The sequence below is a fragment of the Arthroderma uncinatum genome (genome assembly GCF_011692745.1).
Source record: "Arthroderma uncinatum strain CBS 119779 chromosome Unknown scaffold1, whole genome shotgun sequence".
NCBI classification, from domain to species: domain Eukaryota; kingdom Fungi; phylum Ascomycota; class Eurotiomycetes; order Onygenales; family Arthrodermataceae; genus Arthroderma; species Arthroderma uncinatum.
In genome coordinates this window covers 738,777-766,737 of record NW_022983863.1, presented here as the reverse complement: position 1 = coordinate 766,737, position 27,961 = coordinate 738,777, and the positions used below count along the sequence as shown (strand labels likewise).

Sequence of the window (27,961 nt, the reverse complement as noted above, 5' to 3'; positions counted from 1 at the left end):
GCCATCTCACAAAACGGGATTGTCGACGCCGTCATGGTATAGTAATGAAACGACGAGAGTTAAGAAGTACTAGACTTACCCTCTAAGCTACCCCCAAAAGCTTCTCTTTGATCTACCTTTTACTATTTAGGCTACGTTTTAGGCCTGGCCCTAGGCTTACCCCTTAGGTTTACCCTCTAACCTACTCTTAGATATCTTTAAAAGCCAGCTTAACTAAAGTATTCTCTTAGAGGTTATCTTTAACTAAACAAGTTTCCGTGACACTATGCAGAATACTTAATAGATAACTAAGTGGTATAGGGTTAACTAGAGAGGTATATGCATGGCAGCACTAGAAAGGTGTAACTATATCGCTACCTTAATTTATATATAACAGGAAAGCTTGGTTTAGCTCGAGACTGCTTAACATGACAGCTTTCATACACCAAACGAGATTGAGTTTCTATGAACTCATTCACCAGTTAGAATCATAGGATCGAATAACGGCTTCCACTTCACACGATCGTGGTTTCATATCTCCAAAGCTTGACTTATGTGCTTCTATTTCTAACATAGCCCGTATACTAAGAATAAGTTTACAAAAATGAAAACTCGAAGGAACTGATAAAACTGGGCGTCTAGTGCTGAGAGTGAGTAGTATCCTGTCTCTCTATAGTTTCCGGGGCTGTCACAAACTCCACCAGAGGGTCAAAATCGGATTCCGCAGTTTCAAACGTCGTAAGGCATAAGCTATCTTCGCTCGTCTCTTGTTTGCCTGTCGATCGTGACAGTGCAGTTTCTATGGATGTCATCCTGCGGAGTCTAGTTTCGAAAGATTCAACAAAGTCACTATCGCGTTCAACTGAGTCCGTATTTCCGAATCCTGAAGGCACCGAGTCTGTAACGGTGGGGGCATTGAACGGATCGAACGAGTCTGTAACGGTGGGGGCATTGAACGGATCGAACGAGTCTGAATCTCGGAAGGCCGAGGCACCAGAAACCGAGGCGCTGGAGGAGATAAATGGGTTTAATTCATGGGATGAAGGTGCAGATAGGGGGTAGAAATTTCGTTGCGAGGAGATCGGTATGGATGGATCTCGATGGGGTGTTGGGCTCTCATCTGAAATTTTTGGACACCTACGGACAGAATGAACGGTAAACCCAGTCTCCCGAGAGCTTGGTGATATAGCTCCTGGCGAAGGGGTAGACGGAGGCAGCCTCAGACTGCCACTGTCTCCTCTATCAACATGCTCCAGATACCTCAGTCGTATCGGGTGAGAGGAATGTTGTTCACTTGGGATTCCACGGCGTCTGGTGAAGGATATATAACTAGTTACGAAGCCGATTAACATTGATACCATCAGAAGAGTAACGAGGAGCCCCTGGATGACAATTATAATTATGCCGATGACAAAGGAGGGTCTTCTGCCCAGCCCATATTGATATTGGAGAGGGACTGCCAATAAGACTGAAGAAATATTGCTGAATGAGAGGGCATACGTGATGATGTTCAACCGTTTTGATTCGAAAGGGTTTTTTATGGCTATGAGCCATACTGTAAACAGAGCCTCGATAACTATTATCCCCATAGTTTGAAAGATTAATTGTGTAGCAGAGCCTCCTAAGACGCATGCGCGAAGAAACTCATATACCAGCCATATCACAAAGTGACACCCCCCGCCCTCAAAGCGGGCTGCCAGCCAACCGAGCCGTAATAGGAACTTAGACTCGTCCTGATCATGGAAATGAGTTTTCCACCAAGAATAAACAGGCACGGCTTCGTTTGAAGGTTCAATCGACGCGATTCTCTCCATACTCCTAGGAGCAAGGCAAGGGAACCACCTAAGTAAACATCTTCTGCCGAAAATGAAGCGGCCTTTCTCCGGGGATACTTCGGAGCGCCGTCGAAAATAGCACATGGTTGCCATCGACCCAACGAGGAATATAATGAATGTGATTGATGCAAGCGCCTTAGTTGAAGGCGGGCCTCCGAAGCCGAGCTGAAATAAGGCCAAGAACATAATCATTCCAAACCCGATCAGTAGGGACCGTAGTAACATGGCTACCGTATATTCTAGCCAGTGCATTCGGAAAAAGGCTAGATTTTGTACCCGCCGCCCCTTTAGGGCATTCCAATGGATAAGTAACTCAATCGTCAGCTTGATGGCAGGTATCACAGGCGTTAGAATAACCAGCAGCACCACGAACCAAATGAGCCCTGTGGTAAACGCACTTGCGACTGGTATTCTCTGCATGGCAAGGGCCCCGGGGAACCCGGAATAATTCCCCAGTAGTGGAAGCCCATGATCAAGAAGCTTTCCGTGCTGCCACTCGAAAGTCTCTGGGCTCGAAGGAGCTGAAGGGGCGGCAATACGATAATTTTGCTGGGCCGCACGTTTCCACAACCCATTGTTAAGGATGCTAGGGCGGTTACTAGACGACGATACGTTGTATATATCTGTTATATCGCGGCCACTCGGCAACCCAGCACTGATGGGGTGGGCTCCTAGGACGCGAATATTTCCACCATTTTCCCCAATCATTCTATTTATCGAGTTTTGCATTGACTCCGAATATATCATCCCGGCGAACGGCGCAAAGTTCGACCAAAAAGCTGTCAAGAAGCGAGGCCAAGTTGAAGTAAGGGCACCCGTGAAGTAGATATGGTGGAGGACGGTAAAGGCAACAAACAACGATGGAGAGTGAGAATAGTGAGCCCGCATAGTCTCTACATCCTCCCCATACACGATGGATGCGATAGACAAAACGAATGTGACCGAGACTAGCGAGGCAATGATGGATCCCACAACTTGTGGGTGTGATAATGTGACGCCATTAGTCAATGTTGAAGCGTAACATGCTATTTGCGACTGCGTGGAATTAGAGTAGAATCGAATAACGGCTTGGCCCTCGAAGTCAGGTAGCTTAAATGCTAGAGGTGGAATTCCCGAAACGTCCGAGGGGGCAACTGGGATAAAACCGCCGTCTAGGATTCGGTTTGAGGTAGTTATCGGGCAGAGGCTGCATCGTTTTATCGTGTTAAGTCATCGAATAACTCTATCATGGGTACTGTAGTCACCACTCACCTGGATATGTTTGCATTACAGGGATCAAATATCAAGTCAAACCCCTTCTTCTCATATGCGAACAAACCGATATACACTAGGGATGTCAGCATTTAAACGCTGTATGATTATAATTATCGACGGGCAACATGGGAGTCATACTCATCAGGGACTCGTTCAGTATAGATGTATGGCCATCCAGGTGGAACACCACAGTTAGATTATCCTGATAATATGCTGCCTTAAACTGAGTGAGCTTGATCATTGAGTTGCCCATACAGTCGCCAAAGTCCTCTGTATAGAGCGATGGCCGCCTGTTGTTTGGGAGGTTTTCATGTCCGAGTCCTACCCCCTTTTTCTGCTGTTCAGTGTTGTCAAGAGACCTAGCAAGAACTGGCGGAGGGGGGTAGAGTAGTAAACCGAGTAGAATGATAGCATTCCATGATATATAGGGTGCAAAAATCCCCATTGTGTATGGTATATCTGAACAATCACGAAGAGAAGCTGCTGGAGTCGAAAAACAGGATACTGTAAACCGCTACAGGTCGAGGATATGAACCTCGCTGAAACTGACGAGTATCAGCCGCAGCCTCTTTAACTGTAGACCATATCAACGTTCATAGATGACTTTCTGATCTCTCGGGTAGCTTGTCACACATGTGTCACTGTCAATCTGACGAGGAGTTTGTATATCGAGATGAAGGCGAACCCAGGGGGCCGCCATCTCTCCTTCCCGACTCAAAAAACGGGGCAGGTATATTGGGGTCCATCGTGACTTCATCATTCCATCAGTGTATGGAATGATAAAAAAAAGATAGGAGATATGGTATTCCGTGAAAAAGCTCGCTCTCGTCGAGCTGGTAGGCAATAGCATCCTCCATATCGCTCATATCATATCACAAGTGGTGGCACAGATTATGACCTGCAACATGATTTGAACATAGAAATTAGAATTTTCTATAAAAGAGTCGGCTTTCAGACGTTAACTTCCATATACTGAGCCACGGCGTCAAGTATAGTTTTGACAGTTGGTATCCTGCTTCAGCAGGACAATGGTATCCAAAGCCTGCTGTCTGCAACGCCCAACAACAACCACAACGACGTACCGAGTACGTGCGTTCCGAACAACCCGATGGCAAATATGATTCCATCTACAGACATCTCCACAGAGCTACATCTCAGAAGCATACGTCATGGCGATAGCTTGATCTTCTATATCACAGCCAAATATCGCCGATGTGAGCGATGTTTTTTTTTCTGCGGGGGAGACCACGTGACTTGCCAGACTCAGAAAGGAGAACTTCATGCCATCAAAGACCGCGATGAAATGCCGGTATGCGCCTTGGAGACCATCAAAACAGCCTTGGGCCCAACACAGAGCTTAAGATCATCGCATGGCCCGTCTACCTTTTGGTTGCCGATGTTCTTATGAGATATCATACTTAGCTGTCAGTGACTGATCATCGATATATCCAGTCAGCAACCGGCTTGCACCAAGCCCTTGTTTCAGAGGACTCTATATTCTAAGCCCTATATCTCAGGGCCTGCGGAGACAGCACATCACTGTCCCCTGCCCACGTGTTGGAATAACGCGGAGATGACATCGACGTCCCCATGCAACAGTAGGGATGGATGGCAATCTGAGATAACATATGAGATGGCCCTTGGCGTTGGATAAGGGGGGTGATTTCTGCAAGTGAGCCTGGGGATGCGATTTCAGCGCATGGTTGGAGGATTGCTGCATGTGAAGATCATCACCCAGGGAAATTTCATGATCGCGTCATCGCGGATTAAGTACATGGGTTTTCTATCACATCCCAGGGAGAGCTTAAGTATACGGTAGGTGGCCGGTGACTTGGCCAATTGAACGAAAACGCCCATTGGTATCGGAAACAACTTCCATTCCATACATCCCAATAGCCTATAGCCAGGAAGGAAAAATAGCAGCCATCACGATTATTAAATGCGGAGATGATAGGCGATCGATAAAGTCAGCCTAGCCGATTTCTTCACCCCCGTTTCAGACGTAATCCTAAATCAAAACACTCTTACCTGCCCGATTGTGGAAAAGAAAAGACGACAAGAGGGAGGAGGAAAGAAATGTTTAATATCCCCCCAAGAAGAAAAAAAGACGTATACGACGTCAGGTGTTACAGAAGAAATAAACATTGGGTAACAGATTCAGCCGGGGATGGGGGGTTAGGATTAGGATGTTGGATGGGGGAGGGAAATATCGTGATCAGGGCAAGGGGTGGCTATTTTAAGAAGTATAAGGGTAGGTAAATCGGTTCCGGAGGAAGAAATAAGAACGATCTTCCCTGCTTGGTCCACGTTGGACTTACAGATCGACGAGACATCGGTTAAAAGGGAAAACAAATGAAACGCCCTTATTAATGTTCCGCAAGTGCAAACAGCGTGTCCGAGAAATCACCATGGGTGGGCCAAAGAAAAAAAAAATGAGAGAGAGAGAGATACGGAAAGCAACATGTTGGCGTTTTGAGGGTGGTGTGTCTACGGCAAGGATTTGACGTCAGACAAGTCACAGTATCAGCATCAACACCACCACATGGGGAGAAGCCAAGCGACGGGAAGGAGATGAGCAGCGGCCCAGCAAATCACGGCGATAGCAAGCTGCAGGGAGAGCTGCAGAATCTTATGCCACGTCGAGGAGAAAAGCCTCATGTCTGCATGCGAAAAGGCGTATCGCTCAGCAGATAGATGAGCGATCTGCATCCGAGGCATGAAGAATTATCTAGCCTGGACAGTCGATTGGATGATGGCAAGCTACGTGAAGGAAATGCTGAAAGTAGAGGGGGGGTAGCTCATGCGGGAGGGAGGTTAGTTATGGCCTTCAAGGAGGTCCATGTGTTGGGAAAGAAAGAAAAAAAAAAATTCAAAAATCCTAAATAAACACATTTCTCCCAGCCGATGAGAAGAAGCAAAACAGGGCATGGACATTCAAGGGAAGCCCAATGGGGAAATCTATGGTCTATCATCGGTGGTTCCGTGCTGACTGACAACTGACAATTTGCTTATAGTATATATACGTTGCAGTTGCGCTGAGATCATACCTTGATCATCACCGATGTAATGGTTACAGGTGGGAACTAGTTGGGCCGGCCCGTGTATTCTCGTCTGATCTCCGCATCCCCGAGCTGGGTGCAACATGGTCGAGGGAAATTAGGGAGGACCACCGCGAGGGAACGTCAAGCGGAGCATCAAAGCGGGGAGAGATAGAAACAGAGAGAGAGTTGAACTGGATATAGGGGTGCATCCCGTAACACGGCACGTGAATGAAGATGCTTTCTCCAATTCCATCAGACTCAAGACTGATCAAGGAAAGAAACTCTGAAGGACGATGGGTAATGCCGGGATTCATCTCTTTATACGCCGTGCTCGGATTCAAAACACCTGCTTAGTAGAAGGTTACTAAGTGGTTATATAAGAGCTATATATAAATATAGCCTGTGGAAAGTTTTACGGAATGACGGCTCTGCAGCACCGGCCTAATCTCACCAATGGCCATATCCGGTAACAGTGACAGCTAAGTATAGATCTCGAGCTTGACCCTGAAAAGCCAATGGGAAGAGAAAGCAGGATTGACCGACCCCCCGGAGGCGATCCTATAACAGGCATCCTCCATGTCGTTTACCCCAGGGAAAACCATAAAATAAAACAACTCCATTATTGACCAGGGTGGTGAGAGGATGGACAGAGCAGTTAGGCTGAAAAGGAAACCATGGCCGAACACCTCATTGGCCGAGGCAGTCTCCTTCATGTGTTATTTTTCATGATTTTCTATTCGTATTTGGATGAAAATGGGCTTTGACCAATGCGAATGAGAGACAGAGGAGGCTGAAGAGTGAACAAGTGACGACCAAACTCGCCACATATCTACACCGAACATCAACAGCCCATGTTGAAACAGGCCCTTCCCCCCCCGTATCCTCCGTACTCCTTATACTCCGTACGGAGTACGCCCTTCTAGGGGTTGTTGACATCGATGGACGAGGCCGTTACATTTTCCATCCCACGGAGTACGCGGGTTCAAGGGAGAAGGATCGAAACACAGATCTACCCTGCATAGCACTCCATAGCATGGCATAGCAGGGCTCTGGAGTCCATATAAACCTACAAACCGGTCGAACGTCTCCAAAAGAGGGCTCCATCCGGAGTTCATCTTGTCGGACTCCGAATGGGCCAAGATCTCTCGAAGGGACCGGCGCAAGGTTGGGAATTTATCGGGAGCGCCAATGACCCTCCTCCCGCATCCCGAAAAGGCAACCTGAGGACCGGAGTTGGGGTTCGAACTCGTTTTGTCCCAAGTCGACAGTTCTTGGAAATTGACTTCTACCGTTATTTGAAAAAAGACAATAAAAAAAGATAAAAAAGGATAAAAGCTGTAGCACGAGGCCATGCTACGCGGATACGGATGATACTTATACGGACATGGCTAGCTGGGCAAGGATCGAGATGGCATGGCACTGCATGGGCTGACAGCGTGGCCAGTGGCATATGTACGTACAGCCTTCACACTACGGCAAAGGATCAGGCAGGACGAACATCAGGCCGAGCCTCAGGCATATAACCCCTACCTGATCCCTCGAAAGGCTTGTATAGTAGGTATGGAGAACGGAGTATAAGAGGGGATATGATATTAGCTAGGAGATAGGAGGGATGGGAGTTGGCAGGGACATCATCCTTCCAAGGGTACGGTATGCCTTGGCCAAGGGAAGATGTGCCGGCTGATTTACCCATAAGATTATTACTCTATACGTACATTAGTACCGCAGCAGCTGCATGTAGCGAGGCGGGCAGCCTATGATATGGCGTCCTATCCGTCCAGCCTGTCTACTTGCCATGAGAGAATCCACGTGAAGTGCAGGGGTGAATAATAAAAAATAAATAGATAAAAAAATAACCCAGCTGTACGATCATACCGGTCATACAGATTATTTCCCAGCTAATGCAGATATGATGCATAGAGAAGGTGGGAAGAGTTGGTGATAGGCCGTCGACCCCGGGCCGTACAGAATTGCCAAACAGGGGGCGAGCAAGGCGATAATCCACGTGTGGACTGGGTGTGTGAGTCTCTGGGCCAATCTATTGCATACATGCGGTGTCCTGATGCGACAACGGAGGCTCCGTGACCAACATTATATGATGGATGGACGGCCATGCTACGCTCCTGCGACCTGTTCATGCCCATGCCATGCGACGTAACACGGCGAATGCTGGCAGATGTTGGACGACCGGGCTCCCTCTTACGTCGCCCTCGTCGATCAGCTATCTCTCTCTTGCGGTGTGGCTCTCGACCCGCGTTAACAGTGCTCGCTTTAAGCAATGGATAGACTTCGTTTTCCTTCTTCTGCTTCTTTTTCTTCTTTCTGTGCCTCCTCGGCTCCATCTTTCATCGAAGGTAAACTGGCCCGTACGCAATCTCATACGCCACCCGTATTGAAAAAGAATAAAAGAGAATTACAAAAAAGAGTAAAAAGGAATATAAAATACAACATACAGAGGCTAAATACGAGATATGTCACAGCAAGCGGATGATTGGCCTGCCCACGCCGCTTCCACGTGGAAAACACCACCGGAGAGCGAAAAAGAAGGGGAAAAAGCAAAGAAGAGAAGACGATACTTTGGCCTCGTCCCTCCCCGCCGTCCGCGAGCTTTACCTGACTGGCGGTACCTCTGGAAACTCAACTCGACGGACGAAGAAGAGGAAACCTTGCTGTTGGCCTTCGCTAGGACGGACGACTGTGTCTGCTGTTTTCTCGTTGGAGGCAAAAGGAGGCAGCCGTCCTCGACCGCTCGACAAGCGAGTACGTCCAGCCTAAGGCCGTTGAAGGATTGCGAGCTATTGCACGCAGGAGTTATTAATAGAGACGGTCGCTAGTTATACGACACTGATCAGACTACCAACTCGATAGCTCTATTCACGGCATACACAAATAATGATGGCCATACAGAGACAATAAAGATTCGGCGCCGAATTAATTCCCACCAGAAGGACTAGAAGCCAGAACAGGTGGAGAAGCTGGTCATCTCCATCCGTCCGTCCTTCATCCTCTCCGGCCTGCACAGACATCTCTACGACGACGGATGCACAGCGCAACCTGCCTAAGCCGGTTAGAGGTGAAGCGACACAGTTAAAGAATGGACACTAACTGGACACTAAGCTGGAGAGACCAGTAGGCTGCCGCTGAAGCCCAGGCGATGAGGTGGATGAGGTGGATGCGCCAACGCGTTAACACCTGTGATTTCTGGCCATGATCCGATGATCCGCAGCCAGATAGCCGTCTAGATGGCGGGAGACCAAAGCCTCATCTTACCTCCTCGCCGGCTATACTCTGTATACTGCTCAGGGGAGACTTTCCAAGAATATCACGCCATCGCTGTGCAATTTCCCAGGCCAGCCACGTTTGGCCGTTGGTGGGGATCAAAACAAGCCTATTCTGCAACAAGGCGAACAGGCAAACAAAGCGTGTCATATAGAATACATGCATGCATAGTTGCCATCGAACTGCCATCGAACTGCCAAGCGTCACAGGCGGAGAATGGAACCGCCCACACGTGGAAATGACACGGACGACGGACTATCAACGACGGACATGTTCTATTAAGGGTCGGGACTATCGACTACGACTGGGCTATGGACTACGGAGTGGGTGACGGGGTAGCAGTTCGATGCAACGGGAGGCCACCAAGGTGCACAGGTTTCAATCCATGGCAGTATCAGTACGTACTTCGACAAACATGTTCAGGGTCAAGGGCTCCACGTCCTGCCAGCCCCGTGTCAGCATCATGTAAGATGATGCTCGTCCTCGTCCGGCCTGCCAGCCATGCCTCAGGCTCAGGCTCGGCCCTCAGGGATCACGCCGATCGGGGCAAGCACCGCGGCTTCCCCGGCCGCGGCGCAAACGATCTTGATCGTCACGTTACGAATTACCTCAAGTATCGCAATTTTACTTTTCCCGGCAATCAGGATGAGGTCCCCGCCTGGTATGTTTCTTTTCTTTTTTTCTCTTTTCTTGGTTGGAAAAAGGGAGGGAGAATAGACATTATCCTTCTCCGTGCTACCCCTGTGTATTTCGTCTGTACGGAAAGGATGTGCCCATTTTTAGAAACCGCCATTCCGCCTAGGCTGAATGGGGATAAAGTTCTCTTTGTTTTTTTTTGGTCTTTCTGGTCTTGTTGGTTGCTTCTCGTACCGATGTTTCCAGGGGCTCCATCCCCCCCCGGAAGACCGCCAGAGACGAACAGAGAGAGGCCCAGGTCATGGGTAATGTTACCTGGGCTGGCCGCATCGGGCGAGATGAGACGAGTCTGCCCTCTTTGGGTTGGTTCCTTACGTCTCCCCCCCTTCCATCATCGCATTACCCACTGATCCTCACCCTAAACCCAGCAGCCTAACCCAAGACGATTTTAGGGAACTCCGTACGAACTCGAGGCCGACACACGCTTGTCTAGTCCATCCTTCGCCGTTGGGAACAGAGCAGGGACAAGGGAGCTGGGCCAGACGATATTAATAGCATCACTGTTAATATTAAATATCGTATTGACCACCCCCGTCGACGGAGAGATGGTCAGGAGAGAAAAGTAAGGTACGATGGTAGAGTTTAGATCCCATCATGTGCGCCAACGGAGTCCGCCTAGGAGGAAGCAAACAAGCCAGATCAGAGATGCCTTGCGCTTACGTTGACCTGATTCTTCTTATCGTGGCTTCAGCCGTCTATGCGTATGTGTACGTATACTATGTAAGAAGTGTACTATGTGAGTGTATATGTGAGGTATCTGATGAGGAGGGAGATCAACAAAGATGAAACACACTGTTGAGGCGATCAGCAGGATCCCCGACTTCTCCCGCCGATCAAAGCGTCGGCGAGAAAGGGAAAAAAGAAGAATCAGAAAAAGAAAAGAAAAAGAAGGTGGAAAAAGAAAAAAGGGAAGGAGAATTCTTGATGCTCTGATTGGTCGATATTTCCCTTTTTCTGCATGCGGCGTTGCCCCACCAATTACGGGAAAAGGAAACTGCTGCTCGCTGCTTATTGGCCAATGAGACAGTGGCTCCTGCAGAACAAGCTTTCCTGCCAAGACCGCCGCTTGGACTCGACCCGATCTGGCCCGCCCAAAAGTACTTGCTGCGTCGTACAAGTTTAGGTGTAGGCAGAAGTAGCTCTCCCCTCATGCTTCGACCTGCCAGATGAGGACGGAACCAGAGAACTACTGAACCATGCGCCCCATGAGGAAACCAGGGAACAAGCATACACTTACTGCTCATACCCCGTAGTAACATGCTGAGAAAGGACGAGATGTATACACGTAATGCGTGGTGATCTTCCCACTTTTCACGTGGAGGCGAAGCGCCATGAAACACCGGCTGGTCCAATCTGCAAGTCGATCACACGGGCACTGACCATCTATACAGTATCTACTCCGTACGTATATCTACTCCGTACGGAGTATACTATGTAGTATCTTGTATCATATGTGCAGTTTTTAAGAGTAGTATCAGTATCTCGGCGAAGAGTAATGCCCGACTGCTAACCTCATATAAAGCTTGGCGGGTAAACTCTGCGATCTCTCCTGTCTGGATTGGATGTCTGGAGATACTAGCATGGCACCCTCACCGTTTTTCTCAGGGGGGTGTGGCTGGTCTCACGTGTTTCGTGCGGAGGTGTTTGATTAATTACGTATAGAGCCCTGAGGCTGGCATCTCTCACTGTCTGGTCTCGTATCAGCCAGCCTACAGGTCGGCGTTGTTCCCCGGACCGCCCTCCTCTCTCCTTTGATGAAGGTGAAGAAGCAAGTAGTGCTGTGTAGGTAAATGCCAGTGATGGTTGGGCCACTTGTCGATCAGGTGATCCACTGCCCGGGCGTCCTCCCCGGGCAGGCCTAACCGCCTAGCACGTCTTGAGTAAGCATCTCATTTCCCACCAGAAGCCAGAAGACGAAGAACAAGAGACGGACCCCTTTGTGTGACGGCGGGAAGAGGACTGTTAGCGTACTGGCCGCTGATCTTGAAGATAATGTACCAGATGATGATCTCTGTTAGGAATCACACGAAGGTTGGCGGTTGGCTGACGGTTGGCTGCCCAGACAGCCACCGCTGGAATGCTAACAAGGGCGATGTTTCATACCCATCTCATCTCGATTGAACCCAACGACTCGATAGGCACTCCGTACGTCGACCTCGAACAACCTTACGTCCGAAAGGAAATCAAAAATAAGGTCCGTCACCCCTATATCACCTCTATTACAGATGGCCATAACTGCCGTCTATTGGTCCATCAAGCAATCATTCATTCAAACTAGTAGTTCCTTCCCCTTCCCAAAGGCGAATATGCGAATATGGCCTTCCCCCCCTTCTTTGCCTCTGCAGGATATAATTAGAATCCCGAGGAAGAGGTAGGCGAAAGTGCGGCAAAAAATCTTCCGTCCGAGAAAACGGACGCCTCACAGAGCCAGAGCAGCCAAAAGGGTCGCCTAGAGGAGAAAAAGCAAACAAAGAAAAAACAGCCGAAGAAGCCTTTTGCTGGTATTTTTCTTTTGTTTTCCCTCGTGCGTGCCGTCTGATGTGTGGCCATCGCGTGGATCTGCATCATTCAGCAGAAGATCAACCCCCTCTCAGGCTCCCCGAGTTAGGAGGGAAACGAGGCATGGCTGATGCAGCCAGGCAAGCATCTCGAATCATGGTTCGCGAGTGACGAGCCACTCAGAGCGGCAGGCCTGACATATCCCCGGCCATCGAACTCTCCATGGTATGGGTAAAGTATAGATGTACCTTTGCTTTTTCCCTCTTCCCTTTTTTTCAATTCCGTCTCCTTTCTTTTTGCATACTCTGGTATATATTCACCTTTTCGGGCGAGGGCGATCTGTGCGAGAGGCCGCCATACGGAAAGCGTGAAAGCGTATATGTCCTCTTTTTTCTTTCAAGGCTATAATTACATTCTCGTATAGGCTTCGGCCAAATCTGGTAGCCCGTTGGATCTTGAAAATGCGAGTGTGCCTTAACCGGGACAGGACTAGAGCAGGATTTTCCCACGAGGCGACCGTCTCCAGCATCCTGTTCTGGGTGTCAGCCACCACTCTTTAACGTGGCTCCTGTTGTGTCTTTCGCTTCCGACAAACTCAAAGTGCAGGCTGCCTCGCTTGGTTCTCTGGTCAAGCGATCGTTTATCACCATTTCTCCATCCGATGACCGGCTCGATGCGATGTGATGTGATTGTGACGAGTGTGGATATTGCTGTTCTGCTTCGTTTAAACGCCTACCGGCCACACGCTCCACAATATACGCTTATCCTTGGGATCCTCCATCGTCGAAAAGAAGGAAAAAAACATGAATGGCACGGATCATATTTCCTTCCGCCGCCATCTCGAGACCTCGAAGAAGCTCAAAAACAAAAGTAGCTGTGTGGGTGAAGGAAATGCCGCGTTTTCAGACTAGGCCCAAGACAACAAGTCGAAGCGTCAAGCAATGTTCTTTTTTTTCCTGCTTTCTTTTTCCCATCTGTTGATCACTTTTAATTATCATCTTCCCGATGTCGGTTATGTATGTGTATGCCTTGAGCTTGAGATCGAAAGGCGTCTCGGTAAAAGAGCATGATCGATCCTCCTGGCTCTGATCGAAGTCCGAGACCGTACTCGTGTAGATCGCACTCTCGGCTGAGCGACAGTGTCTTCCCCATCTCTGCTTCGTCTCCATCTGTGCATCGTCTCCATCTGTGGCTTCAGATACGATGGCGGCGTTTGTCAATCGCTTGTCACTATATATCGACGGAGATATTTTCCAGCTGTCGATGCTCAAACGCAGTGCTGGACCCTGCTGGCCGTCGCTGGGGATGGGATGGCGCCCGCCGAAGATCGCCTGGCCGTGATTGAAATCGCTAGTCGAGCTTTACTTCGTGACTTTCTCTCTCCTCCGGCCATAAGGAAGAAAGTCCGGTTGATCAACCTGCGTCGTAATCCGCTAGTAACGCGGATGGATGCTTCTTCGCCATTTTTGCAAATCTAAGAATAACGTGTCTCCGCCATGTAATTGCAATACGGGGGCGAAGACTAGGTTTCCGCCGGCGTGTTATCGACTATCCCTGACCCCATGGGTTAGAATATTGAGGGAGGAGTAGAGACGAGGGTTCTTTTTTTTTTTCTCGGTCAGCTCGTCCTTGATCCCTTGTACTGGAACCTTTAAGCCTTAAAGCTCTTGGGATGGTTTAAACACCCACCCTTGCCCACCATGCCTTTTCGCCCCGACACGTTTTTAAAGCCGCCTGGTTAACTACTTCTATCCTTCTAGCCCGCTGTTTTTCTTCCTTGTCATATATATCTCTCTCACCCCTGAGCTCCTGACTCTGGCAAGATATACATATATATATATATACCATACTGCCTGCCAGCATATCAGACCGTTATACCCTGTCTGCACAGCCTGCTACACACGGCAAGATGAATCTCTCTCAACTAGTCACCAACTATGAGCCTCCATCACCTCGACGCTCCTCATACTCCTCACAGCGGTCGTGGAGCATGAAGCCAACCCAGACTCCATCTCCATACACCAGCATCCTCGAACTGCCTGCCACCCCAGAGGATGAGCCTGCTACCAGATATTCGCTGCCACCCATCTCAACCCTCTTTCAGGGAATCGACAGCATCTCACCACCTCACTCAGCCAGTAAGTTGACTCTTTGACATGTATACAATTTCTCTGCTAACCCCGATTAGAACGGCAAAGATCCGATGACTGGGAAGAGGAGAGGTCCGAGAGAAAGTACCGGATGATACTCCCACCCACTCCACCACAGCGACCTGGATCCAGTTTCGAGCAGACAAGACGCTCTCCATCTGCATCCAGCGCTTCTTCAACCTCGACCATGCAGGTTCCCGGGCTCATCAGCTCATCCACCCTCACCAGCCCAGCCTCAGACGCTCCCACCGAGCGACCAATGTCTCGAGTCTCCTACTCAAACCGCTCTTCCTTCTCCGAGGGCCGCTATCCATCTCCTGCAAACTCGAACGTGGCCCGGTTCACGTCTCCTACAGACCACCAGGCTTCGTCTCCAGAGTTCTACCCTGCAGCTGCTCCGGCTTTTAAGCCAGTTTCCGTTGTTGTTCAGTCACAGCCACAGCAGCCAAGCCAGCACCATCACCACCAGATGGTCAGCATTGGCGAGATGGGCAGCACCGCATGGCAGCACCACCATTACTTCCCTCCATCCAACACTGCCGCCTACCCACTCAACCACGACAGGTACATCTGCCGTACTTGCAACAAGGCATTCTCCCGACCTTCCAGCCTCCGCATCCACTCCCACAGCCACACGGGCGAGAAGCCATTCCGCTGCCCTCGTCCGGGCTGTGGCAAGGCGTTCAGTGTCAGGAGTAACATGAAGCGCCACGAGAGAGGTTGCCACAGTGGCCGTGCTGCTCAGAGAGCCACCCATGTCGGCTGAACGGGTGGAAAGAGGCTTGCAACTTGTGAAATTACATTCACTTTACATCTTTTTGATCACCCCTCTGGCAGGGTAGAATCAACTACCACACACAATCTGTGAAGGATGTCGAGTCTCTACATGACTCTCAAAGCATACCTTCCTCCAGACTATCATATACAAAGCCTATCTAGACAGGACTTGCGATATACACTATCCCACATGTCTGAGTCAGCTATGGCTGGTGAAGTCGAATGATATCGACGCAGCACCCTATGATAGCAGAAGATGGTGGGGAAGAGAAAGGAAAGAAGAGTTCCAAGGGGAAGGTCGAAGAAGTGACGTCTCGGGGAAATGAAGATAAAGCAAGAATGTGCTATTCAGCGAAAGCGAAAAGCAAAACGATGTATCATGTAGTATATAGTCATTCATTTACAACATCCCATTATGAATAACTGCTCTCCACTCCTCGTCATCTTTCCACTCGTAGTATAAGTCGTAGCACCATAGTCGTGTAAGTGTGGGGAGTGATAGCTGGTTGGCCGTGTCAGAGTCCAGTGGCTTACAACATGACGACGTCTTCAAAAGTTTTGTCCTACATCATGCTTAGCCATCGTCATCACGATAAGCACCGCTACCTCGGTGAGATCGAAGTAGAAGTACAAAATCAGGTTTAGTCATCTGGAGACGGGGAGAAAGTTGACGCTAACATCAACTTTCAAGTTTCTCCCCTGAAAATGAGATCCTCGGCCTCGCTGGCTTTTATCCAAGATACTAATATATCTACATATTAAGCATGTGTTGTGTCGATAGAAATGCGCTGATTATATATCATAACCATCTACCAGCCTCGTTTTGGATACCACCCTGCAAAGTAAGCTCAATATGTCCAAGGTCACACATAGAGCCAAGGGTAAAATCCCATCAAATGATTCGACTCCCGGCCAAAGAAAGACGGATGAAACACAGCCGCAACCGGAAAATAGTCCCGGATCTACCTTCAAAGAGTTGGTTGCGTTGCTTTCTTTTGCCAATATCCTCCTCGCTCATCCATTGGAGACGTGTCGATTGCTCGCTTTGGGCATTCATCAGTTTGGACGCCAGCTTTTTGGATATGGCTTTCGGCCAGAGCGTGATGTTATAGACCAGTCCGGGAAGGTCATTTTGATTACGGGAGGTGAGTTAATACATAGCGTTACTCCCAAGTCTATCTTTTCATCTACTTACGGTATAGAATAGGGAATATCGGGCTTGGAAGGGAAACGGTCCGCGAGTTAGCAAAGCACCGTCCCGCAAGAATATACCTGGCTGCTCGAAATGGACAAACGGCACAGAAAGCCATCGCAGCTATCAAATCAGAGCTAACGCAACCAGTGGACATTCGACATATACCTTTGGACCTGTCGTCATTTACATCTGTCCGGGAAGCAGCTAGATTATTCACCGCGGAATGTGACCGTCTGGATACCCTCATCCTCAACGCAGGAGTAATGGGCCAGGACCCTTATTCGACCGAAGATGGATACGAGATCCAATTCGGTACAAACTACATGGGCCACTTCCTACTAACATCGCTATTGATACCGACACTCAGAGAAACCGCATCTAAACCCGGATCGGATGTGCGTATCTTGTCTGTCTCGTCCATAGGCTGGCAGATGGCCCCATCCTCGCCGTCAGCACTACTATGGCTCATGACTTCAACGGACGAGCTATTAAAATGCAATAGGTGGACCAGGTACGGGATCTCCAAGGCAGCCAATATCCTCCTGGCATCCGAGCTGGCAAGACGGTACCCAGATATCATGAGCGTCTCGGTGCATCCTGGGATCATTCTGACAGCCTTGTACGACCAGGGCAAGGCATCGACTTTCGTGATCAAACATGGCCTGGGTCTGATTAAGCCCTTTGCTTCCAGCGAGAAGAATGGAGCATGCAACCATCTATGGGCTGCTGGGTGTGAGAGGAGTCAGCTGCGCAATGGAGAGTACTATACGCCAGTCGGCATCCAGGCGTGGGAGAACCAGCTTGTCCATGACGAGGGTACCTCACGGCGACTGTGGGAGTGGTCGGAGGAGCAGGTCGCCGAAAGATGATCGTCAATACTCTTACTCATATATCTTCACCCATATATCTGTATATCTGCCATGTCATATATCGTTACTTGTACGTTGTCGTTCATACATCTGTATATCTTCATTTTATATACCGTTACTCGCGCTGTCGTCCATATATCTTTGTATATATCTGTCATGTATCCGTTGACGAAGCTGATTTCCATGTTTGGAAGGGGTTTAGGGCTAGGCCGGATTAACCCGCCAACCGAACCCAGGGCTTGGCGCGGGTGCTCAAACATCCAAAGGCCAAAAGCGAACTTGCTGCCGACCTTGGAACAGAAACGTCGAGGACCATATCTATCTGCCCAGACTGTAAGTTGAATTCTCGCGGAGCCCATTGCTGGGACGAAAGGGACGCCAGGGAGCGCGCTCAGGTTCTGCAAAACACAGGCAAAACCAGCGCCCCCGATTTTTCCGTCTCCCCACAAATAACCCTGATTGGATGTGTGTATGAAGCTAATTGGTATCATTATGGACGTTCTTCGTCTTTGCGATCGTTTTTATTTTAGACCCTTCTCCCGTTAACGTCTCTTACCTGCTCATCGCTCTCTCGGACGCTCTCGATCGTCTCGTCTACGCTTCTTCCGGATACCTGAGTCGGCATCCTTATACCTCGGTGGAAATTCTAGGCTGGGAAGCAGAAAATAAAGTAAAAAAAAGGACGAAGGAAGAAACTCGATTTTCACCATGGATCTCGCAAAGTTACAGAAGATGCAGCAGAGTGTGCGGATTGGTATGTTCTCCTTGGTCTCTGGCGTTGTCCTTGCACGGTTTTCCCGTTTTCTATATCAATATTGGAGCTCGGCCATCTGGCCCGTGCTGGGAACTCTAGCAAGCTCGCTTCTTTTATATATGATGTTATGTGTCGAATATTAATGTCAATTCACTAACATGTGTGTCAATTGCTTCTAGGGTACGTTGCTTAATTTTTTATTGACATTGTTTCGGCCTCGTGAAAATACACAAATCACCCCACTACCGAGCCTTGTGTCGGTGAACGTTGGAGGGGCGGGGATTTTTGACATTTCATTGATGGATGCGAAGATATGAAGTTATGACTAGGATTGACTGACGATTTATGCCATTCGTATAGTGGAAAGGGAACTCCCCGCCGTAAGATGAAGAAGGTCCACAAGTCCACCGGAACCGATGACAAGAAACTCCAAACTGCCTTGAAGAAGATGAACGTTCAGCCCATCCAGGCGATCGAGGAGGTTAACATGTTCAAGGAAGACGGAAACGTCATCCACTTCGCTGCCCCTAAAGGTAACATATCATAATTATATGCTCTTTTGTTCGTGGATATACTAACCGCGTTGAACCCAATAGTCCAAGCTTCCGTTCCCAGCAACACGTTTGCCATCTACGGTAACGGTGAGGAGAAGGAACTGACCGAACTTGTCCCTGGTATCCTCAACCAACTTGGCCCTGACTCCCTTGCTTCCCTCCGCAAACTAGCTGAGAGCTACCAGAGCATGCAGAAGAAGGAAGAAGGCAAGAAGGACGATGAGGACGACGATGATATCCCAGAGCTAGTTGAGGGCGAGAACTTTGACAGCAAAGTCGAATAAATGATATAACTGAGGGATAAATAAAACTACTCAACCACACAACCCCAACGAAATCAAGCTACCTTTCTTAAACATCCATCTCGTTTGGTCTCTACCCGAAAAATATTATGAACAATACTTTTGATTCGTTTGGCTCTTATGGGAATGATAAGATAGAATAACGATTCGTTTTTCTCCTTATCTATAAATCACATATATAGTAACCTTCAGCTACGGCATTCTGAACACTTGGGCGTAGTAAAATAAGACCGGGACCGACCGGTCAAGTGGCTGTCGTCATTGGTAGCTGGTGTATAGGAGGATATTACCCCCGATATACGGAGTAGGCCGACGCCTGTGTCCTCGGCGATATGCTGGCCGGGAGTCATGGGGTTGCTTTTCTGTCGAATAGCTTGGAGCTGAATGGCTTGGCCTGCATTGCCAGTTAGGCGTGTTATTTGTTTTTGCTGATTTATAGACGAAAACTCACAGTATAAAGTTTGATTCGGAGAATTAGTCTGTGTCAAGGACGATGTCTTTCATCCTTGCCAAATAAGCGGGCAATATGAATAATATTTTGTCCGTTTTGGCCTTCTCCCTGATCAGTATGCTTTCTGACCTCCTTTTGAGCTTGGCCTCCAACTCAGCATGATATGTCGAAAGTAGTGGCGAGCCCGCCATTCATTTATTCCATCACCTCTGGTTGTGATGTTCGTCTTCCTTGGGCGGTTGGGGTTTCTGTCGTGCAGCGAGCTTGATACTCTTATTAATGCCTTGAGGATATCTCTTCTGAGTTTTACAAAACCCACATGTAACGACTCGTGTATCGGCCCATGGTTTCTTCCTCCCCCGGCTCTTGTTCTCCATTGTCTCCGAGCATGTCAAGCCAGGTCTCAGGAAGGAATCGCATCTCTTGCATATGGATCGCTTGACATCACGGTCAAGCCGTAACTGTGATTTCAACGACACTGCACGAAGCTGGCTCCCATATTGACGGGCAATGAATGAGAACGGTCCCTTCTCATTGCTGACTCCGGTGTGAGATCCCTTTAGAGCGTCACGCTCAGGCAGAGGGCTGGTATCGCTAGCTACTTCTTCGCGCATGGTATCGGTAGCAGTCTGCAAGTAGTTTGTGGCCTTGTATAGATATGCAATCCTTGCGTGAAGATGGTTTTGCACTCGGGTTCCCGTGCCCTTCTGCGCCTTCTGAGACTTCTTAGCCATGCTTGTCGCTCGCCGATGATGAAGATATTATTATATTGAAGCCGTTCACTCCCAAAAGCCGAAGCGAAGTGAATGAAAATGATGACTAAGTGGCACGGATATCACATGACTGGAACTGACTTTTTTCCGGGCGGCCAAAACAGGCAACGCCCATTTCAACTTTCGCGCCTCAGCTCCACGACTTCATCTTTGTCTACCGCAGACACCACCTTTCAGCGACCCTCAGATCAAACCTCTTCATCTACAATCACCTTCGAGTAGCTGGTTCGGATACCTAGCTGCTTACTCCTCGCCTTGTATATCGTCGGAGACAGCATTCTCCGTCCTCAAAGCGAAATCTTCCCCCCTCCCGTCAACAAGTTTGACTCCAAAACACATCAACCTCACACCATGGCTACCGAAGAAGATCTCATCGACTACTCCGACGAGGAACTCCAGACCACTGATGCAGCTGCTGCCTCAACTGCGCCAGCTGCCAACGGCGATGCTGCTAAAAAGGGCGACCTGACTGTAGCTGGAGCCGGCGCCGACAAGAAGGGCAGTTATGTTGGTATCCATTCGACCGGTTTCCGTGACTTCTACCTCAAGGCAGAGCTTCTACGCGCGATCACCGATTGCGGTTTCGAACATCCATCGGAGGGTTAGTTACACATTTCTCCCACGTCCTTCCTGTTGAAATCCAACCAAAATATCCGCCCATTCCCGGTTTGGAATAAAGAGAAAACTGGCCGATTCGAGCTTGCAGGCGGCACGAGGGAAACATTCGAGGAAATAAAAAAAGTCACCGTGGAAACACGTTTATTGTCGCGCAAATAGACGGCCCTCAGGCCCCCATTTTGTGGTGTTTCGACCAAGAATTGTGTCGAATCAAGGTCGCATTCGCTGCTTCTGGTCTCCTTCGGGCCTAACCGCCACAAGGAAAACCGAGAATTGGCCTATGGCGGTATCAACGAACGTGGGAAACTTGAATTCATCGAGACGTTCTCCGAGCCGAAGTTACCCCCTCGTGCTGTCCTGCAAAATAAGCCTATATGTTGCGTGCATCCTGCATTCTTCCGAGTATTATATATATCAGCCTTCAGGCTTCGCTCTTTTCCATGCGGGGAAGGGATATCTACTTTCCTCTTCCGTCACATTGTCACTCTTGAGGCAACCGGAATGGGCGGATATTTTCACCATGCGTATTTCTTGAAACTGGATCGAATCAATCTAACATAATCTGCCACCTACCTCATACAGTCCAGCAAGTTTGCATCCCAACAGCTATTCTCAATGTCGATGTTCTCTGCCAAGCCAAATCTGGTCTCGGAAAGACTGCAGTGTTCGCCCTGACCACTCTTCATCAGCTTGAGCCAGTTCCTGGCACTTGTTCTATCTTGGTCATGTGCCCTACTCGAGAGTTGGCCTACCAGATCAAGGATGAATACGCAAGATTCAGCAAATATATGCCTGATGTCAAGACTGCGGTGTTCTACGGTGGTACGCCAATCCAGAAGGATATCGAGATCCTCTCCTCCAAGGACACCCACCCCAACATCATTGTTGGTACTCCCGGCCGATTGAACGCCCTTCTGAGAGACAAGAAACTCTCTCTACGCAATATCAAGGCATTCGTTTTGGACGAGTGTGACAAGATGCTGGACCAGAAAGGTATTGCCTTCTTGCCTTCCACGCGAGGATAATCTGTTAGGCGAAGACTGACCAATCTTTGCTTTAGATATGCGTGCCGATGTTCAAGAGATTTTCCGTTCCACGCCCGCTGATAAACAAGTCATGATGTTTAGCGCCACCCTTGCCCAGGAGATTCGTCCAATCTGCAAGAAATTCATGCGAAACCCCCTCGAGGTGTACGTTGATGATGATACCAAGCTGACCCTGCACGGTCTGCAACAATACTACATCAAGCTCAGTGAAACTGAGAAGAACCGAAAACTGAACGAGCTGCTTGACAACCTTGAGTTCAATCAAGTTATCATCTTCGTGAAGAGCACCGTCCGTGCAACAGAGCTTGACAAACTCCTCAGAGAGTGCAACTTCCCCAGTATTGCTGTTCACTCAGGTGTTTCCCAAGAAGAACGGTACGTTGACCAATGTCTATTTTCCTTGTATAAAACATGTAGCTAACTACTTATAAAGTATCAAACGATACCGCGAGTTCAAGGAATTCAACAAGCGTATCTGTGTCGCCACTGATGTTTTCGGTCGTGGTATCGACATCGAACGAATCAACTTGGCTATCAACTATGACATGCCAATCGACGCAGATTCGTACCTTCACCGAGTCGGTCGTGCCGGTCGATTCGGAACCAAGGGTTTGTCCATCTCGTTCGTCAGCGATGAGGAAAACCTGCAGGTACTGAAAGACATTGAGAAGAGATTTGAGGTTGCCCTTCCGTAAGTTTTTCCATACTACCGAACCTCTAAACTTAGCTTCAAATCTACTTACACGCATATATAGTGAATACCCCGAGGAAGGTGTTGATGCCAGCACTTACATGGCATAGTCGATGATGCTTTTGAAAAGCGTCGATCGACTCATCCAATCCTGACGCATATCTGTTTCTCAAAATGATCCGGGGTCTCGTATCTGGCGCGTTAGGTATTCGCTTCTAAGAATTTCAGTGGTTTTCGTCTCCAGTTTTTTTTATGCTACTAATTTGGTCATCCGTCCTTTTTTTCGACCTCTGCACTGTCTCATTGAACTTTTTGTACTAGCTCGTCTCACTTGCGCCTTGTACTCCACTGGTGGAACAGGACTCTTCTACACCAACTCTCAGATATGAAAACGCAAGAAAGAAAAGTTTACAGTGTCCTCGAAACTCCTATGGTGTAATCTTTTGCCATTCCTTAATTCTGAAACCAAAAGAAAAGGCTAGGTTTGTAGAACAGAATAATATGTGGGTAAAGAGAAAGGGAGGTGAACTGGCATGGCTTGTGTTTTGTCCTTGCCTTTCTATAAAATGATGATAGGCTTGGTCCATTATAGTCGTTCCCTCCGTAGTTATTCTTATTTTATCGGCCTTCGAGTATCCTAATCATATCCTCTCCCATATCCATGATTCAGAAGCTAGCACCTCAACTCTATATTTCAGATATAGGCGCAATATAATGTTGATAGATCTTCGACGTCATAGCTTTTGTATTTTAATTATGACCTAGGTCAGACATGTAACTACCCACTGAGTATGGCACATGTCATCCACAAGATCGGAGACGTACTATGGTAGATCCGGACTCACTGCAGAGAAACATTCGTACTCCCATCCTGAGGTTAGACAGCCTCCACAGATATGAAGATATGAATTCTGGGGTTCCATGGCCCATATTATGTATAGAACTAAAGTGGATATAATCTAGGTATCGATGCTGCCGAGTCCCATGGAGATTCTAGATGTATTGATTTCTTGCAACTGATGTAATATCCTCGTCGTACAGAGCCAAAGCACTGCAGCATACACGCAGCTTGTTTGTGTTCAAGACATTGTTCTACCCTATCGCGTTCCACATGTGTCGCGATTAGGTGGAGACAGGACTAGGTTGTTTTATAGAACATATCTGGCACTGACCAGCAGTGAGATTTGAGGTATTGTGGGTTATATATTGACCTAGTATGTATTTTTTTTCTCGTAGATGGGGGGCTCCTTTCAAGGGGCTTGTGTACAGCAGCCCATCCCCCACATAGTACTCCGTACTCTAGTGGTATCCTAGAGTTAGAGCTCTGGGGCAATGGAGACGTCAGGACAAAGGACGTGGTACGCCTGTCAAAAAGGGTATATGGTACAAAGTAGCCTGCCATGGCCCGTATGTGGACTTGGATAATTGTCATTTGTCTGTGGGGGTATCTTTCTTGACGACGGTAAGCTTTAGACTCGGTTCAGCGGCTGAATCAAAAAGTCCAATCACACTGCTTCCATGCCAGGGCTGAACCATCGTGATTGATCTGGTTTGCCAGGGTCAAGGTTGTAAATTCGAGATCCCGCTTGTTAGAAACATGGACTGTATGACCAGCATCAAGCTTTGTCTAACAGGCTAGGGGCAGACACACGGGGTGATAGGCCGTGAAAGCACCGAAAGACGAACTGCCGCCCCTATCCCTCCAACCCTGGCCACGAATCCTGGCGTCAGCGTAAGACTTGTTGATGTCCGTTGGCTGTTCGATAGTATATACTTCGACCCGGTATAAATGTTTGTTGTATCTCAAGAAGAATTTCAGAGTTGGTAATTAATGTATTTCAAAACGTATCAATACTGTAATCCAGAGTAACTTTTAAATACCGATGACTCAGCGAATGATCGTGCGTCGGCTTGCCCTAACCCAGAAAAGGAAAACACCAACAACACCACGAACGACGAAGATCTCTCCCTACCATAAGCCCATGATGGACTGAACTTTTATCAATAAAAACACCCTCCGATTACCCTTATCCATAACCATTACGCCTACCCTTAGACATGTCCTTACGCCTGTCCTTGTACTTGTCCCTAGACTCGTGCCTAGGAGAGGTACGCTAAAGGAAAACAATCCGACGTCAAACCTCTCTCGAGAATCCAGGAACAAGCCCATTGTACACTCCATGCGCTGATGGGTGTATAAACGAGCAAGCATAACAGCAGAATTCCTCATCCAGGGTCTCCTGTGCAGTATCGGTGTCCTCTGAGACCTTGATGCTATCCTTTCCCTTGTGTGGAATGGTATCCTGGGCCTTGGTATCAACATCGGCCCTGTTGATAAAAAGCTGCATGATGTCAGGGTAGTCAAGTTTAGCTGCCATCTGGAATGGAGTTAGGCCTAGCTTGTTTTTCACATTGACTTGGATATCCTCTCGGGCCAGCAGGGCCTTGACGACAGAGGTGTTTTCTAGGAGGATAGCGCGTGAGAGAGCGGTTTCACTGTAACGATTTTTCGCGTTGACATCAAGCTCTTTACGAGACAATAACGCCCTTACCATACGGGGATCCCCTGCAATAGCAGCCCAAATCAGAGGAGTATCGCCATTCTCATCAGCGCAGTTGACATTAACATCCTCTCGGGTCAGCATAAGTTTGAGCGCCTCTAGTTCATCTGTCACTCTGTAGACTGGTTCTATGGGAGGTCGTATCGAATAGGATATTGCAGTACCACCTACTACGTTGGCGTGGTTGACGTCGACGTCGTCCCGTTCAAGTAGGAGTTTCATTACCCGTGTCGCGCTGAAAGCTGCAGCATATATTAATGGTCTCGTATTGCCCATAAACTGCATGTTACCGAAGTCTTCGAAGCGATCAAGAAGTAGCTGCGCTACCTTTACGCTGTCAAACTTCGCGGCAGCTAGAAAGCATGACCGAGCAATGGACTTCTTGGCCTTGGAGGTGGTTTTGGGTGTCTCCTCATGCTTCCACGATTTATATCCTGCACTTTCTGGTCCAGAATCGGGCTCTTTCAGCTGTCCCTCGTTAGACAGCGATGTTGAACTGCTCTCTGTACTACGAGAGTAGGGCCCGAACTGATCATCGGCGTCAAGAATGAATCTGAGAATATTCACATGGTCGTTTTTAGTGGCCCAGAATGCCAAATTCGTCCCAGCCTCCATGTCAGGCATGTCCTCGAATTCAAAATCCCCACCACCGCCAATACCTTCATCCTCAGCACCGTCGCTTTCAACATCGCTGTCTTCACTATCTCCATCCTCAAGACATAGACCCGCCATGCCATATTCTTGCCCCATGGTACTTGGTAGGCTACTGCGCTTCCACAGAAGCTTTAGGATTTCTTCATGTCCTGCACTGGTAGCACCCACTGCAGCCATATCGATATCCTCAGTGGTGGGTGGCGGGTCTAGGCCATGAAGCAGCAGCTCCACAATAGGCAGATGGCCCTTTTCCGCCGCAAGAAATAACGCTGTAGTCTCCTGATCGGGGGGATAAAGAGACTCATCAGCATGTTCTAGCAGCAGTTTGGCCATTGGTAAATCTCCTCCTCTGGCAGCCAAGTGTAAGGCGTTAAATTCCGCCCCGTTATATAAGAATGTTTTCCCGGGCAGCGCCAGCAGTATCTTCATGCATTCGAGATCCCTCATTTGGGCGGCTACCAGGATGGGATTGCCAAAGATCTTGTGGTCGATATTGACATCGAAAGTCTTCTTTTGTGAAAGGCGAGTTAACATGGGGATGTCGCCTTCGCGGATGGCGATCATTCCGCCAACGCTGCATGGCTCTCTCGGATCAACTTTCATCTCAAAAGCCATCTCAATTGCGTGTATTTCGAATTGATCGTCAGGCTTAGTGAATGCGTCATGGAAGGGCACTAGATCCCCGCTGGCGAGATTCGCAGCGGCCAATGCACAAAGGGTTTCCTCGTGTTTATCCTTTACAGCGAGGATATCACGTTCAGGACATGTGTTTAGGGCCTCTTTCACGAGATACCTATTAACTCTGTGCACAGAATTTAAGACCTTGTTGCCTCCTACAGACACATACTGCTTTTCCATGGCATCCTCTCCCTGGTCTTTGATAAGCTGCATGAAGAGGTGCTTTGCTGGCCGCGGTAACATCAAGGACAGCCATGATGCCTGGTCCTGGTGGCCATTTTGATATTGCCTGATCCGGCCGTACATCCAACGCTCAACGGTGTCTTCTAATTTCTCTTTAAACCAGAATAATGTTCCATTAGCCTCAAGGGGTCAAACAATTCTTTCTTTCTTTCTTTCTTTCCTTTTTTTTTCAATTGAGAGGGAAACATACTGTTTACATAGAGGAGACTACGCTGGAAGTGGAATTGCGGGGCCTCCTGAATGTAGTTGTCTTCAGCCCAGTCCTCCCAGCCCTCCCACGCCTCGTCGATGATACACATGAGGATGTCGTCCGGCAATTGATCAAGACGGGCCATGCTTGCCTCAACCGATCCGCGATCGACCGTCTGAGCTGAAATGTATAGAAAGTATATATCCACAGGGTCCTAAATGTCACCAATAGGCGTGTAAATAGTAATCTCGCTAAAAGCGGATATGAGATTGGTTTTTATATTTGCTTCTTTGCAGCACAGCACAATCGCAAGAGGCAAGGGGGAGGAAAAAGGAAGCACTTCCCCCCTAAACTCCCGGATCGGATCCCCATGGCTTCCCAAACCATCGCATAACGTCATTGGCTTACATATATGTACTGCTTAGTCATCGGATAAATATAACGCCGTTGCGCTTAGTAATAACCTTGAAATAACGCCCTTAAAATATTATCTTTGTTGAAAAACTCATGAAGACAGAGATAGTCACTGTTTCTACTCTACGGTATGAGGGAGGAGCCTGCTGGCACGAGATACTCGATCCTAGACCCTCCAGAGATATTCAGGCACGCAGCAGGCATTCGAGCAGGGAAGAAAAATACGGACATGCATCAGTAAATTACGGCGATGGAGCTGGCCGTGGTGTTAATTTAAATACCGGAGCCATATAACAAGCGGCGATGACGAGTCGATTTGACGCCAGCACATCCTCGTCCCGTTGGGTAGTCAAGCACGCCAGTGGCGAAGACGAAACAGAGGGCGAAGGGGGAGCATTCATGCATTCTTCACCGTGTCTGGCGCGAGTGATGGGCTGATGGGCTGATGGGCTTGCAAG

General features: G+C 48.5%; 8 protein-coding genes across 8 annotated transcripts; 5 read left to right on the top strand and 3 right to left on the bottom strand.

The window, feature by feature from the left end:
* Positions 1-2,017: 2,017 nt before the first annotated feature.
* Positions 2,018-3,513, bottom strand: GIQ15_00243 (uncharacterized protein; the record flags this gene model as incomplete). The annotated part of the gene is made up of 4 exons (XM_033547660.1): positions 2,018-2,041; positions 2,091-3,000; positions 3,066-3,141; positions 3,207-3,513. 4 exons carry the CDS (start codon positions 3,511-3,513, stop codon positions 2,018-2,020), a joined length of 1,317 nt encoding a protein of 438 aa, XP_033408611.1.
* Positions 3,514-9,858: 6,345 nt separating this feature from the next.
* GIQ15_00242 (uncharacterized protein) lies at positions 9,859-10,460 on the top strand (the record flags this gene model as incomplete). The annotated part of the gene is made up of 2 exons (XM_033547659.1): positions 9,859-10,049; positions 10,271-10,460. The coding sequence occupies 2 exons, from the start codon at positions 9,859-9,861 to the stop codon at positions 10,458-10,460; spliced, it is 381 nt and encodes a 126-aa protein (XP_033408610.1).
* A 4,032-nt stretch (positions 10,461-14,492) lies between these two features.
* On the top strand, positions 14,493-15,499 carry GIQ15_00241 (zinc finger protein c; the record flags this gene model as incomplete). The annotated part of the gene is made up of 2 exons (XM_033547658.1): positions 14,493-14,721; positions 14,772-15,499. The coding sequence occupies 2 exons, from the start codon at positions 14,493-14,495 to the stop codon at positions 15,497-15,499; spliced, it is 957 nt and encodes a 318-aa protein (XP_033408609.1).
* Positions 15,500-16,363: 864 nt separating this feature from the next.
* GIQ15_00240 (short-chain dehydrogenase/reductase) lies at positions 16,364-17,574 on the top strand (the record flags this gene model as incomplete). Its single annotated transcript, XM_033547657.1, has 2 exons — positions 16,364-16,655; positions 16,718-17,574. The coding sequence occupies 2 exons, from the start codon at positions 16,364-16,366 to the stop codon at positions 17,572-17,574; spliced, it is 1,149 nt and encodes a 382-aa protein (XP_033408608.1).
* A 1,139-nt stretch (positions 17,575-18,713) lies between these two features.
* GIQ15_00239 (nascent polypeptide-associated complex subunit beta) lies at positions 18,714-19,166 on the top strand (the record flags this gene model as incomplete). The annotated part of the gene is made up of 2 exons (XM_033547656.1): positions 18,714-18,861; positions 18,925-19,166. 2 exons carry the CDS (start codon positions 18,714-18,716, stop codon positions 19,164-19,166), a joined length of 390 nt encoding a protein of 129 aa, XP_033408607.1.
* A 672-nt stretch (positions 19,167-19,838) lies between these two features.
* On the bottom strand, positions 19,839-20,369 carry GIQ15_00238 (uncharacterized protein; the record flags this gene model as incomplete). The annotated part of the gene is made up of 1 exon (XM_033547655.1): positions 19,839-20,369. One exon carries the CDS (start codon positions 20,367-20,369, stop codon positions 19,839-19,841), a length of 531 nt encoding a protein of 176 aa, XP_033408606.1.
* Positions 20,370-20,759: 390 nt separating this feature from the next.
* GIQ15_00237 (ATP-dependent RNA helicase SUB2) lies at positions 20,760-22,873 on the top strand (the record flags this gene model as incomplete). The annotated part of the gene is made up of 5 exons (XM_033547654.1): positions 20,760-21,009; positions 21,609-22,019; positions 22,087-22,447; positions 22,506-22,763; positions 22,828-22,873. 5 exons carry the CDS (start codon positions 20,760-20,762, stop codon positions 22,871-22,873), a joined length of 1,326 nt encoding a protein of 441 aa, XP_033408605.1.
* Positions 22,874-24,898: 2,025 nt separating this feature from the next.
* On the bottom strand, positions 24,899-27,234 carry GIQ15_00236 (pfs; the record flags this gene model as incomplete). Its single annotated transcript, XM_033547653.1, has 3 exons — positions 24,899-26,771; positions 26,826-26,991; positions 27,090-27,234. The coding sequence occupies 3 exons, from the start codon at positions 27,232-27,234 to the stop codon at positions 24,899-24,901; spliced, it is 2,184 nt and encodes a 727-aa protein (XP_033408604.1).
* Between the last annotated feature and the right edge of the window lie 727 nt (positions 27,235-27,961).